We start from the raw sequence: 14423 nt of genomic DNA, 5'->3' as shown, positions 1-14423 counted from the left end.
GCCCCAATGATACAGGCTTTTGCTAGATCTACCAATCAGAACACCTGCTGGCTCTGAGCGTTTGAACTGAGATGATGAGCAATCTCCCCACATTGTTCCAGCTGATTTATAAATAAGGAGGACACCTTGTAAACCAACTAAATGTGTAACCTGGTGTACTGAGATCATGTGGTAAATGAATACGGTTGACTCCACTACTCACAGGGAAAACATCTTTTGAAGTATGAAAGCTGCCCATGAGGAATGCTCCAACTTTAGAAGGAAATTTTTGTGTGTTAAAAATGTAAATGGCACAAGAGTGGATGGTTTGAGAAGTGTACTTTTCAGACTGATGTTACACTGGATGTGGAGAACTTGCAGAATATGATCAGGTGGTCCAGTGTACATTGACCAGCTACACCAACTCTGAATTAGCCTGGTCTGGCAATAGTGATACCTTGTTCAATTGTGCTGAGAAAGAGAGCTTTTGTATTACTTGTACTAAAATGTGTACTGTTCATATAATGTGCCATGTTGGGAGAAACATGCTGTTTTTACATAAACGAATACATAAGATCAGACAAATGCAGCCCTTTGATTTATTCAGTTGACTTGCATTAAGCCACAACCTGGGCAACCACTGGCAAAGATCCATATTTGTACCCATTCCAAAGAAAGGTGATCCAATAGAATGCAGAAATTATCGAACAGTATCTTTAATATCACACACAAGTAAAATTTAGCTAAAGATCATTCAAAAGTGGTTGCAGCAGTACATCGACAGGGAACCGCCACAAATACAAGCCGGATTCCGAAGAGGATGTGGAACCTTGGATATCATTGCTGATGTCAGATGGATCCTGGCTGAAAGCAGAGAATACCTGAAAGATGTTTACCTGTGTTGTATTGACTACACAAAGGCATTCGACTGTGCAGTTCATAACAAATGGATAATACTGCAAAGAATGGGAATTTCAGAACGCTTAATTGTGCTTGTGAGGAACCTGTACATAGACCAAGAGGCAGCTGTTCGAACAGACCAAGGGGATGCTGCATGGTTTAAAGTCAAGAAAGGTGTGCGTTAAGGTTGTATCCTTTCACCACAGTTATTCAATTTATGGAAACCCCGGTGGTGTACTGGTTAAGAGCTATGGCTTCTTAACACAAGGTCGGCAGCTCGAATCCACCAGGTGCTCCTTGGAAAACCCTATGGGGGGCACTTCTGCTCTGTCCTCTTGGGTCGCTGTGAGTTGGAATTGACTCGATGGCAACGGGGTTTTTTTTTTTTTTAAATTCGGTATGTATGCTGAGCAAATCAAGAAGTGAGACTATATGAGGGAGAACGTGGCATCAGGATTGGAGGAAGAATCATTAACAACCTGTGATATGCAGATGACACAGCCTTGCTTGCTGAAAGTGAAGAGGACTTGAAGTCTTCAGTATGGATTACACCTCAACACAAAGAAAACAAAAATCTTTACAACTGGACCAATAAGCAACATCATGCTAAATGGAGAAAAGATTAAAGTCAAGGATTTCATTTTACTTGGATCCACAATCAACACCCATGGAAGCAGCAGTGAAGAAATCAAAAGATGCATTGCATTGGGCAGATCTGCAAAAGACCTCTTTACAGTGTTGAAGAGCAAAGATGTCACCTTGAAGACTAAGGTACACCTGACCCAAGCCATGGTGTTTTCAGTCACCTCATATGCATGTGACAGCTGGACAGTGAATAAGGAAGACCAAGGAAGAATTGGTGTCTTTGAATTATGGCGTTGGTGAAGAATACTGAATATACGATGGATTGCCAGAAGAACAAATCTGTCTTGTAAGAGATACAGCCAGAATGCACATTAGGAGGATGGAGAGACTACATCTCACATACTTTGGACATGTTATCAGTAGGGACCAGTCCCTGGAGAAGGACATCATGCTTAGTAGAGAGTCAGCGAAAAAGAGGAAGACCCTCAACGAGATGGATTGACACAGTGGCTGCAACAATGGGCTCCAGCATAACTATTGTGAGGGTGTTTCCCTCTCTTGTACATAGGGTTGCTATGAGCCAGAAATGACTCGATGGCACCTAACGACAACAGGAAGTCTTGTTGGGATCTCTCTTCCAAGCAGACCTGATCAACCTACTCGGGACAGTACTACTAGTAACCCTCATTAAAGGCCTCAAGTCCTGCACAGATATAACATCCACCAGGGTTATGCACCAAACCATGGACAGGTAACTCAATGTACAAAATGGGTAATGGGCATACCAGGACTTGGTACTGCTTTGCTTTTTCTGGCGCCCAGATGGGAGTTGAGGGGTGGACTGTTGGGTGAATTGTTTGCCTTTTTGCCTCCTGTCCAGGTTACCTAAGTAAAGGGCTTGGGCCTAGAGCATTGCCTGATAAGGAGGCTTGGAATTGGGTCGCCTTTCTCCCAGTTCTTATCAGCGAAGCGTTCCCCCTGTTCTGGGCGCAAAGTAACTTTCTCTGTCTCTTGCACATGCACGGCACCATATGGCACCTAGCCAACTCCACTTCTTTATCTCTTCCTGGCACGGAGAGAACAAGTCTCTCGTACTGCAGCACAAGATGGGGAAGGTGCCAGATTGTCAGAGCAGGCCTCAAGGGTGGATTGAGGGGGAAACAGGCTTTGCAAGGCCGAACACGAGCACCCTCATGGGGTCCGTTAGTTCACTACAGTTTGTTAAGTCATCCTTATGTAAGTCCCTGACATGTAGCCACTATTGTCTGCTACCCCTATAAAATCTCGGCCCTCGCACTGCGAGGTGCTTAGATCTGCTTTGGTCCTGCAGCCACCTAGGAGTCGCCTTGTATGTAAGTCTCCCTTGTATCCACCTTTGCTGCCACACTGGAGTTGCCCACCTCTTTCTTCAGACTCTTGGCACCTTCTATTTTTAGAGGTAAATTTCACATTACTGGCCCATGCCTGGAGAGCATCTTATGTTTATTGTTGCTTATTCGGAACACTTTTGACACTTTGTTCAGTCTTCTCTGTACTGCATTGTATTTATATGGTGATGCTTCAGGTGCCTCTTCTAAATTTGCTGCATGGTCTCCAGCCATATCTGTGTTGCAAATTTGACACGTTTTTTATTTTCAGTCTTTTCGTACTTGAAAGATTCTTGACATGGATTTTCCCTTGTTCGTCCCATACTAGAATACAAGGGATAAGAAATACTAACATGAGAGCATATTTACATTACATTACATTACATTACAGTGAAAACAAGTCTTAGACTTTGATAACATAAAGAGAATAGAATGCCTAAAAACGTTTGCAGAAATGAATTAGAATCAGAACATATTAAAATGCTTTAAGCTTAAACCTTGTATTGTCAGTAGTAGAAAAACCAGAATAACTTAAATTTTTCATTCACTGGGTTTGCCAATTTCTTCCATTCAAAGTCCCACTTTACAACATTCTTGTACACTTTTCCAGCACCTTTTGAAGAAGAATCTTACTTCACAGTGATGCTATCAAATTGTTTTCAGAAATAAAGGTTGTCTTAGGCAGGGTTCTCTAGAGAAGCAAAACCAGTAAAGTGTATAAACATATAGAGAGAGATTTATATCAGAGAAGCAGCTCACGTGATTGTAGAGGCTGAAATGTCCAAGTCCATGGATTAGGATAGAGGCTTGTCCCAATTCATGTAGCTGCAGGGGCTGGCGAACCCAAGATCAGCAGGTTGGAAAGTAGTGCCCGCTCACAGGCTGTGAAGATCGACAAAACCCAAGATTGGCAGATCAGCTCATAGCTTAAGCCCCAAGAACCGGAGGTCAGACTAACATGAGACAGCAAAAGGATCGATCGCAAGCAAAAAGCTAGAACATCTGTTTATATTTGGATGCAGGCCACACCCAAGGAAACTCCCTTTCAGCTGATCGGCTACTCACAGCAGATCCCATCATGGGAGTGATCACACAGAAACACTGAGAATCATGGCCCAGCCAAAGTTGACAGTCTTAACCATCACAACGGTGTATGACAATTGAAACATTAATTTTCTTCCCGATAGTTGGTGATGTTTGTTAACATTTCAATTTGTGAGATCAATATCATTTAAACATAAGTAAAACAACGTGTAATAGTACATTTAAATTGAGATTGAAGACAAGAATGTAATCATCAATAATATATACACGATTTTCTTCTTCTTGAATTTAAATATCACGCTTAAAAATGTGAATAAAGTACGTTTAAAATGGTTACACTCACCTAACAAACTTCCATTCACATGAAACTCTGGAACTCAGTGCAGTTTAAGCAACTCTTTAGATTTCTGACTATGAGTGTTCTCAATTGCCAGGTGTTTCTCACACCTTCAGTAGGCACAGTTTTCATTACTGAGAGAGCTCAAGCAGAGTGGAAATAGCGAACTCTGAACTGGCCTGTGAATCATCTCGCATAACAGTCATCATCTACAGCTGTGACTGTGGTATGTCGCCTGCCTAAGCAATGAACTGTGCCCTTACCAGCCATGTGCCAGAAAAACATTTGGCATATACAGGCTCCAGATGCAAATCAAACATAAATGGCCCAGTGGTCTTGCTTACAACTTAAAAATTATTATTGAACTGAAAATAGCAGAGTGAAGAAAATAATGGGTTTCTGCTTCCGTTTGGGTTCAGAAAAATATGTTTTTTTCTGTTCGGGTTTTGGTTTCAGTCCAGTGAAAATTTCAGGGTTTTTTTTCATTTCTGTTTTTAGTTCCATTCTGGTTCGGAGCCCTGTTACCTGCAGCATGCAAGGTACACTCTCACTTTCTCACCTCTTTTCTCTTTCTGGAACAATCTTTTGTCAGATATTCCTATGGATAACTCCTTAACATCCCTAACCAGTTAAACCAGTTGAGTCTTTTCCAGCTCATGGTGACCCCATGTGGTTTCAGAGTAGAACTACACTCCATGAGGTTTTCATTGGCTGTTACCTTTTTGGCAGTAGCTCAAAAGGCCTTTCTTCTGAGGCTCTTCTAGGTGAATCCTAACCACCAGCCTTTTGATTATTAGCTAAGAGCTTAATCGTTTGCACCACCTAGGCACTTCCTTCACATTCCTAGGTCAGTGCTTTTTGGGAACTGCCACATAGTTTTCCCCAGTGGATGTACCATTTTACATTCCCACTAGCAATGGATGAGGGTTCTAGTTTCTCCACATTTACAATACTTGTTATTTTTTGTTGTTGTTTTTAAATAACCATTCTAGTGGGTGTGAAGTGGTATCTCATTGTGGTTTTGACTTCTATTTCCCTACTAATGAGGCTGAGCATCTTTTCTTGTGCTTTTTGGCCATTTGTACATCTTCTCTGAGTAAATATGTTATATGCCCATTTTTAAAATGGGTTGTTTGTTTTTTTTGTTGTTGAGTTGTAGGAATTCTTTATATACTCTGGATATTAATGCCTCTTCAGATAGGATTTGCAAATATTTTCTCCTATTCTTGAGGTTGTCTTGTCACTCATAATGTTCCTTAGTACACACGATTTTTAATTTTGATGAGTTGCAGTTTATCCATATTTTACTTTGGTTGCTTGTCCTTTTGGTGTCATATCAAAAAGAATCCACTGTCAAATTCAAGGTCATGAAGATTTACCTATATGTTTTCTTCTATGAATTGTTTAATTCTTATATTTAAATCATTGATCTATTTTGAGGTAATTTTTGTATATGATGAAGTCTCTGGGTGGTGCATATGGTTAAGTGATCAGCTACTAACCCAAAGGTTGGCCATTGGAATCTACCAAGGAGCACCTCAGAAGAAAGGCTGGGCAATCTAATTCTGAAAGAGCACAGCCACTGAAAATCCTATGGAGCACGCTTCTACTCTGACACACATGAAGTTGCCATGAGTTGGAATTGGCTTGACTGCAACTGGTTGTTTTCATATGATGTGAGGTCATGTCTAGCTTCATTTTTTTGCATGTGGAAGTCCAGTTATCTCAGCACTTTTGTTGAGGAGACTGTTCTTCCCCCATTTAATGATATTGGTACCCGAATTGAAAATTACTTCGCTCTAGACTGGGTTTATTTATGGACTGTCAGTCCTATTGCATTAGTTTGTATGTATATCCTTATACCATTGTGACACTGTTTTGATTATTGTAACTTTGTAGTAAGTTTTGAAGTTTGGAAATGTGTGTGTTTTTACTTTGTTCTTTTATTTAGAATTGTTTGTTTTACCAGTTCAGGAAGCTTTGCAATCCCGTATAACTTGAGGGTCGTCTAATCCATTTTTGCAAAAAGACCAGTAGTATTTTGATGGGGTTTGCATTGAAACTATATACCGCTTGGAGTAGTACTGACATCTTAACAATATTAAGTCTTCCAATCTATGAAGACAGAATGTCTTTGAATTTATTTAGGTCTTCGTTAATTTTTTTTTTAATAATACTCTGTTGTATTTTTGATGAAGTTTTACACAGCAGTTTAGCTTCCCATTCAACAGTTTCTACATACGTTGTTTACATTCTTCACAGTGCATGAACATTCTCATATCCTTTCTGTTTGTTCTATTTGCATTAATCTAGTTTCCCTGCCCCTTTAACTTCTCGTCTTTGTTTTAAAGTAATTGTTGACTGGTCTCCAATAGATGATTTTTTAAAGCAGCACAGTACTCACAGGTGATATTGTTTATTCTGAGAGTCAGTCTGTTATTTACCTAAAAGGTGACCTTGAGCTCATTTCAGGGTTTAAAGATTATCTCAGGGAAGTAGTCTCAGGCAGTCCTCCAGTCTCAACCAGTAAAATAAGTCTGAATTTTTTAAAAATTTGAGGTTCTGTTCCATATTTTTCTGCATTCTATCAGGATTTGTCTGTTGTGGCCCTGATTCAAATGGTCATTAGTGGTAGCTGGGCACATCTAGTTCTTCTAGTCTCAGGGTTGATGAGGCCATGGTTCGTGTAGACTGTTACTCCTATAAACTAGTTTCTTCTTTGAGACTCTGGTTTCTTTCTTTCTCTATTACTCCAGATGAGTAGAGACCAATAGTTGTATCTTAGATGACCACTCGCAAGTGTTTAAGACCCCAGACACTACTCACAAACTAGTATGTATAGAACATAAACTTTATGAACTGTATTATGCCAGTTAACTGAGTTTTTCCACAAGACGGTGGTCTTAAGCCTTCAAACCTAGAAAACTAATTTCATGAGATGTTTGGTCACTATGAGTTGGAATCAACTCGACAGCAACATGTTTGGTTTTGGTTAGTTATGTCTAAGAAGTACAGGTATCTCCTGCTTTTTGAAAAGTTCATTGTAGGACGCTTTGCTTTTATAGAAGGCCTGCATTAGTATGTGTTTTGCTAAATGAAAGAAATCCAAAGATGATATTATATTTAATAAAAAGTTGAAAAGTGGAAATAGCAGTCAGTGTTTGTTTTGCAGCAAGTCGTTAAAGACGCTGCACATATCCCAATTAGCAAGAGTGGCATCTGTAAGCTCCTTCCCCAGGAACTACACTCAGCACCAAGCTACCATAGCTTTGCACTGTGTCTGTGAGCGTCTGTGCTTTACGTCAATTTATCTCATGCATCCATTAGCAAGATGTATCCTAAGGTATCAGAAAAGCCTGAAAGGAGCTGTAAGACTGTTACACTTAGTGTAAAACTGGACATAATTAAACGTTTCAATCATGGTAAATGAAATAAAGACATTGCGATTGCATTGAAGTTGCCTGTGTACGCACAGAAAGAATTTTGAAAGCTGCCAAAGTTACTACTGGTTGTGCTGGTAGCAAAGTGGTCCCTTTTAGTTGGTATCGAGTAATGGATAAAATGGAAGGTCTATTGCTTGAGTGAATTGATGGGTATACATACTTTATTTCTACTTTATATAGGCTGTGTATTTATCATACCATTCCTGCTTTTGCAGTGTTAGTGTTATTTGGTATAATTTGGTAGGTTGTTTTTTGGGTCTGTGAACACTGAAAAATTTTTCCCAAATGAATGGTAATTCCTTCTTCGCTTCATGCCATTTTGGCTTATAAAAGGTTTCATAGGAGCACAGTACTTTTAGATAATGGGGAAACCTGTGTCTGTAACCGTGACCCCTGTGTGCTTTATCATATATATGAATGTATATACATATATATATACATGTGTATACATATGCATGCACCTATATATACTTACACGTACACAGTTATACACATATATGCCTACATACGTACATACATACCTGCACATATGGTTTTTGGTTTTGTTCTCGTAAAATTATGTATGTCATAGCAATTACTAAAAGGTCCTTTTTTCTTTTCTTAAGTGTACATCTTGTTAAGTGCCATTGAGTCGGTACTACAGAATGACACAGTGCCAGGTCCTGCACCATACTCACAATCGTTTTACTAGAGGCCATTGTTGCAGCCACTGTGTCAATCCATCTCCTTGGAAGTTTTCCTCTTTTTCGCTGACCCGCTACTTTACCAAGCATAATGTCCTTCTCCAGGGACTGATCCTTCCTGATAACATGTCCGAAGTATGTAAGACGTAGTCTCGCCATCCTTGCTTCTAAGGAGCATTCTGGCTGTACTTCTTCCAAGACAGATTGTTCGTTCTTTTGGCCGTCCATGGTATATTCAATATTCTTTACCAATACCACAATTAAAAGGTGTCAGTTCTTTTTCTGTCTTCCTTATTTATTGTTTAGCTTTTGCATGTATATGATGCAGTTGAAAACACCATGGCTTGGGTCAGGCTTACCTTAGTCTTCAAGGTGACATCTTTGCTTTTCAACACTTTAAAAGAGGTCTTTTGCAGCAGATTTGCCCAATACGTCGTTTGATTTCTTGACTGCTGGTACCATGAGTGTTGATTGTGGATCCAAGTAAAATGAAATCTTTGACAGCTTCAATCTTTTCTCCATTTATCATGATGTTGCTTATTGATCCAGTTGTGAGGATTTTTGTTTTCTTTATGTTCATGTGTAAACTCTGAATGTAGAACTGTATTTCTGCATTCAATTCTCTCATTATTTTGTTTCCCTTCTCATTTCCTTTTGAGTGTGTTTTTTTGGTATTTTCTGTGTGCTTATCATGGGAAGTACATCTAACATTCTGGATTTATAACAATTGAAATTAAATGGTTACCCTGTTAGCTTTAATAGTATACAAAATTTTGGTTCTACATAGCTGTATCTCCCTGCCTTTGTAAGTTTTGTTCTCACAAATTATATCTTTATCCATTGTGTCCCCAATAACATAAATTTGCAAATATTTTTATGTATTTTTCATTTAAATCATGTATAAGTAGAGATACAAACCTAAAGTACGATAATATTGGCTTTTATAGTTGTACATATAATTTCTTTTACTGGATATTTTTTTCTTTATACAGCTTTGCATTACTAGTCAGTGTTTTTTTTTTGTTTTTAATTTTCAGCCTGAAGGGACTCCTTTTAGCATTTCTTGTAAGACAAGTCTATTATGGTGGTGATCAACTCCCTCAGCTTTTATTTAGTTATGTTTTAATGTCACCCTTATTTGTGGAGGGCAGTTTTGGCAGGTATAAAATTCTTGGTTGACAGGTTTCTTTTGTTTTTGTTTTCAGTACTTTAAGTATGTTCATCCTGCTTTTTGATCTCCCTGACTTCTGTTAATTTGACTGATGACTGTGTCATTTTTGCTTTTTTCAAGATTCTCTTTGCCTTTTGAGTTTGATTATAATTTCTGTCAATGCTAATGTCTGAGTTATTCCTTCTTGAAGTTGATTGAGCTTTTGTAGATGCAGATTCATGTCTTTCATCAAATTTGGGATGATTCCAGCCACTAATTCTACAGATATTCTTTTTACCCTTTTCTCTTGTGCTTTTACTTTGGGTATTCCTGTAATGCATGTGTTGGTCTACTTGATGATGTCCCACAAATCCTTCTGTCTCTGTTTACTTTTTTCATTCTCTTTTCTTTCTGCTCTTCATACAATAATTTCAATTGTTCTATATGCAAGTTCAATGATTCTTCCTTCTGCTGAGATAATGTTATTCACCTTCTCTAGTGAATTTTTCATGTTATCGTACTTTTTAGTGCCAAAATTTGCTTCTCTTTCATAATTCATATTGGTTTGTTGATATTCTTGTTTTCTTGTTTGTTGCCATCGAGTCGATTTCAGCGAATGACAATCCCGTGTGTGCAGTAGAGCTGCTCTACAGGGTTTTCAAGGCTGTGATCTTTTGGAAGCAGATTGCCAGGCCTCCTTTCCAAGGTGCCTCTGGGTGGGTTTGAACTGCCAATCTTCAGTTAATAGTTGAGTGCTTAACCTTTTTGCCATCCAGGGACTCCTTGTTTTGTCAATACATTGTTTTCCTTTAGTTCTTTTTCCATGTTTTCATTTCGCTCGCTCTCTAGCATGCCCTAGGACTGCGTCCTGCTACCACTGTAAAACTGCTGCCTAACCAGGGAGCAGTTGAGGCATGGGCAAGTAGAACATTCCACAGAGCGTTCCTACCATGTGGAAGTCACCTTTTTCTTAGCTCTCTTTGCATGTTGTTGTTTTGTGCTGTCAAGATGATTCAGACTCATAGCGACCCTGTAGGACAGGTTAGAACTGCCCCGTAAGGTTTCCAAGGCTGTAATCTTTATGGAAGCAGGCTGTCACATCTTTCTGCCTCAGAGCAGCTGGTGGGTTCAAACTGCTGTCATTTCTTTCGGTTAGAGCCAGGCGCTTAACCGCTGCACCACCAGGCCTCCTTTGTGTTCACATATGCTAAATGTGGAGAGAAAATGCAATCACATAAAATGCTCAGTTAAAACAAGAGAAGGCAGAAAAGAGTGGAAGACGAAAAAGAAACGAAGGGTAACAAGTCGGTGTTAATATAACTATGTCACTAATTATTCTAAATAAAATAATTAAAACAAAATATTTGGTCTACGAATTTTTTTTGTATATAAAGACAGAAATATTAAAAACTAAAGACGTAGAGAGAAAAGGGACAGAGGTCAGACATGCTTTGTCTGCCGGAAAACACCAAAAAATGGAAGGAAAAAAAAAGCAGAAAATGACAGAACTAACTTTGGAACCAGTCCAAAGTTTATAGTGACTGTGGTTGTCTGAACTTCTGGATCTGTGGTTTGGAGTCTGTCATTAATTTTGTAAAATTCTCAGCCATTATTCAAATAGTTCTCTCTCCTGGTATTCTCATTGTGCATATGTTACATACTTTGGTTCACAATTCTTGAATATTCTTTTTTTCTTTCTTCTTCATTCTTTTTTCTTTGTGTTTCAGTTTCGCATGTTTCTTCTTGGCCTATTTTAAAGCTCACTGATTTTTCCTTGGCTGTGTCCAAGCTGTTGGTGATCCTTGTAAAGACATTCTTCATTTTTATTACAGTGTTTTTGATTTCTAGGATTTCCTGTTGATTTTTCTTAAAGAGTTTCCATCTCTCTGCTCATATTACCCATCTGTTCTTGCATGTAGTTTACTTTTCACATTGGAAGCCTTTTTATGTGAATCATGTTGTTAGGTGTTACTGTTAGTTGTTTTAAATTCCCAATTTGATAATTCCAAAATCTCTGCCGTAACTGAGTCTGATTCTGATGCTTACTTTTTCAATCAATGGGAAAAGCTGCCATCTCCTTTCACCAGCGCTTGATGTTTTCTTATGTGTTGTGGTGGGTCTTAAGAAAGAGGTGAAATTCTTTTTTTTTCCACAAAGAAATGGTTATCTGGTTGTGGAAATAAGTTCTTTTATTCATAGAGGATTTGTTTCACTTCTGTTATGTGTTCTGAACCATAAATACAAAGAGGTATAAGACTGGATTTGGTCATAGTCAAACTATGGAGAGATAAGTTCACTGTGTTACAAACATTGTTATATCTATTAGATAGAATGCTACCAGCCAGGAGGTAAATGTAGACGGCAAAGGGATGGGGCTGATTGGCAAAGTCTGCAGTAGAACACAGAATCTTGTGTGACCTCCGCATGAAGTCTCAGTTCCCCAGAACTGTCAGCTTCACCTATCCTTTTTCACACATTGGGAAAGATGGTACCTTGGTGATCTAGAATATGTGTGATCTTTTAGAACTCAGTGGTCTTTGAGGATGTGGCTGTGGACTTTACCCAGGAAGAGTGGGCTTTGCTGGACTTTTCTCAGAGGGAACTCTACAGAGATGTGATGATGGAAACCTTCAGGAACCTGGACTCCGGTAAGCTTGGCTTCATTTTTCTTACTTCTTTAGTGAATATATTGTACTTATTGACCTTGTTATAGGATTTAGTTTGAAGAGTTGGAAGACATTGGCCAACGTGTCAGATGTTTTTACTGCCTTCACGGGGCTTAGACTCTAGTGGCTTCCCCATGAAAGTAAAAATCTATTTAAAAACGCATTGCTGTTGTCGACTCCAACTGATAGTGTAGAACTCATAGAGTAGAACTGCCCCATAGAGTTTCCAAGGAATAGCTGGTGGATCCAAACTACCAACGTTTTGGTTAGCAGCCAGGCTCTTAACCACTGAGCCAGTGAGGCTCCATGTATTAAAATGACTATTTTTCTTGTGGTTAAAAACCTTGAGGCTCTTTAAGTATTGTAAGTTTATGAGCATTGGCTTCAGGGTTATTTCGAGGGAAAGAGATTTGTGGTTTGGTATCTCGTTAGTATTTTACCAGGTTTATTACAAATTTGATGTGATGATTTTGCTGCAAATAAACTCACATCTGCCCGTATATAGAAATCATGGTGACCAAAGTATTGGCGCGTTGTCAGGGAAATATGCTTGCCTATCTTCTCATGGTCTGTCTTTCCCTATGAGCACCATATGAACTACATTAAATTTTCTCACTGAGAAGCAAAGGAAAGATCTTAGGAGAGTGGACATAGGACTTATCCAGAGCTGTAGTGTCGTGGAGCACCAGGAAAGCAAGAATCCTTTGAAGCCCTGTGGGGATGGAATTATATTTGAAGAAATCAACTTGAAATAAACTCTTTTGGTTTTAGGAGGCAGAACTTACACACATACCTGATCTGACTTTTGATTTTTCGTGAGTCCTCTGTCATGCTTTCTGTGTTTATGGGAAAATATCTCCCCATTTCGTCTTCAATATTACCTTTACGCACGTGCATTTTTTACAGTACCTTTTTATTTTGTGTTCCTAATTACACCCTACTTATGTCACTATCACTTTCAATTGTCTTGGAGTTTTTTCTTACTAAATTTTTTACTTTTTTGACCATTACCTAAGTCATGTAACAGTCAAATGCCTCAGAGTCTTTCTTCTCACACATGCCTTGTTCCTCAAAATTTTCCTTGCTGTTTTGTTTCCTACTTTGGAACTCCACTAAAAATTATTGGGTCAGTTTTTCAACAGGATAATAATGAACAAAAGTTATCCATGAAGAATGATTCCTGGTTCTCCATGTTAGGAGAAATCTGTGTATTCCATGGCATTGAATGTCAGCACAACAACCAGGGAAAGCATGTAGGGTGAGTATTACATGACAGCAGTACCTCAGGAGAGTCTTCAGGTGTCATGACTGTGTGTGTGTGTGTGTGTGTGTGTGTGTGTGCGTGCGTGCATGAAACTAGCTCTAAAGTGATGTGTTCACATAATTTTCACAAAACAGTGTTTCCGTAAATGTGAATCAGATAATTATTTGGAACATATTTCACTTGTACATAATTACCAGAAAGCTCCATTATTTAGAAACACTGTGACAGTAATGGTAACATGCTCTGTGAGGTGATTCAGCCTGTGCAACAACATGAGACGACATATGGTAGAACTCATATTTTCACTCTGTGTGGTAATTGTGAAAGGGTAATAAATTCTAACAACATGCTGCGTGTTTTTAACAGAATATATACAGTACAGAACCGCCATGAAAGTAAAGAAAGTAGAGAAGAAAATCACTGTGAAGAAACTTTCGGCTGGTTTGGAAATCTTGCTAGTCTCCAAAGAGCTCATACTAGAGTAAATCCTTCTGAGTTCCTTGAGTGTGGAAAAGCCATCATGGATCATTCATCATTTGAGCATCACATCGGATCTCACCCTGGATACAAACCTTACCGTTGTAACAAATGTGGAGATGACTGCAGTTGTCCCTCTTACCTAAAACCTTTTGTAAGAGAGAATCTTTGTAAATGTAAGGATGATGGGAAACCCTGTAGTTGTTCCTCACCCCTCGCTGAACATATAAGAACTCTCAGTAGAGAGAGGCCTTACGAATGTAAGGAATGTGGGAAAGCATTTAGTTCTTCCTCATCCTTCACTAAACATGTAAGAACTCACAGTGGAGAGAGGCCTTATGAATGTAAGGAATGTGGGAAAGCCTTTAGCCAGGTTTCAGATCTCACTAGACATATAAGAGCTCATAGTGGAGAGAAGCCTTATGAATGTAAGGAATGTGGGAAAGCCTTTAGCTATCTCTCAAACCTCACTAGACATATAAGAACTCACAGTGGAGAGAGGCCTTATGAATGTAAGGAATGTGGGAA

At 38.9% G+C, this 14423-nt stretch overlaps 1 protein-coding gene across 1 annotated transcript in view; it reads left to right on the top strand.

The window, feature by feature from the left end:
• Positions 1 to 14423, top strand: part of LOC101359106 (zinc finger protein 420-like) — a 72152-nt gene that overhangs the window by 55801 nt on the left and 1928 nt on the right. The window contains 1 exon segment of the mRNA XM_023733227.1: positions 14114 to 14415. Within this exon segment, the coding sequence (XP_023588995.1) occupies positions 14114 to 14415 (302 nt within the window).

This window comes from Trichechus manatus, unplaced genomic scaffold (genome assembly GCF_000243295.1).
Source record: "Trichechus manatus latirostris isolate Lorelei unplaced genomic scaffold, TriManLat1.0 scaffold00057, whole genome shotgun sequence".
NCBI classification, from domain to species: domain Eukaryota; kingdom Metazoa; phylum Chordata; class Mammalia; order Sirenia; family Trichechidae; genus Trichechus; species Trichechus manatus.
This window is presented reverse-complemented; position numbering and strand designations above follow the sequence as displayed.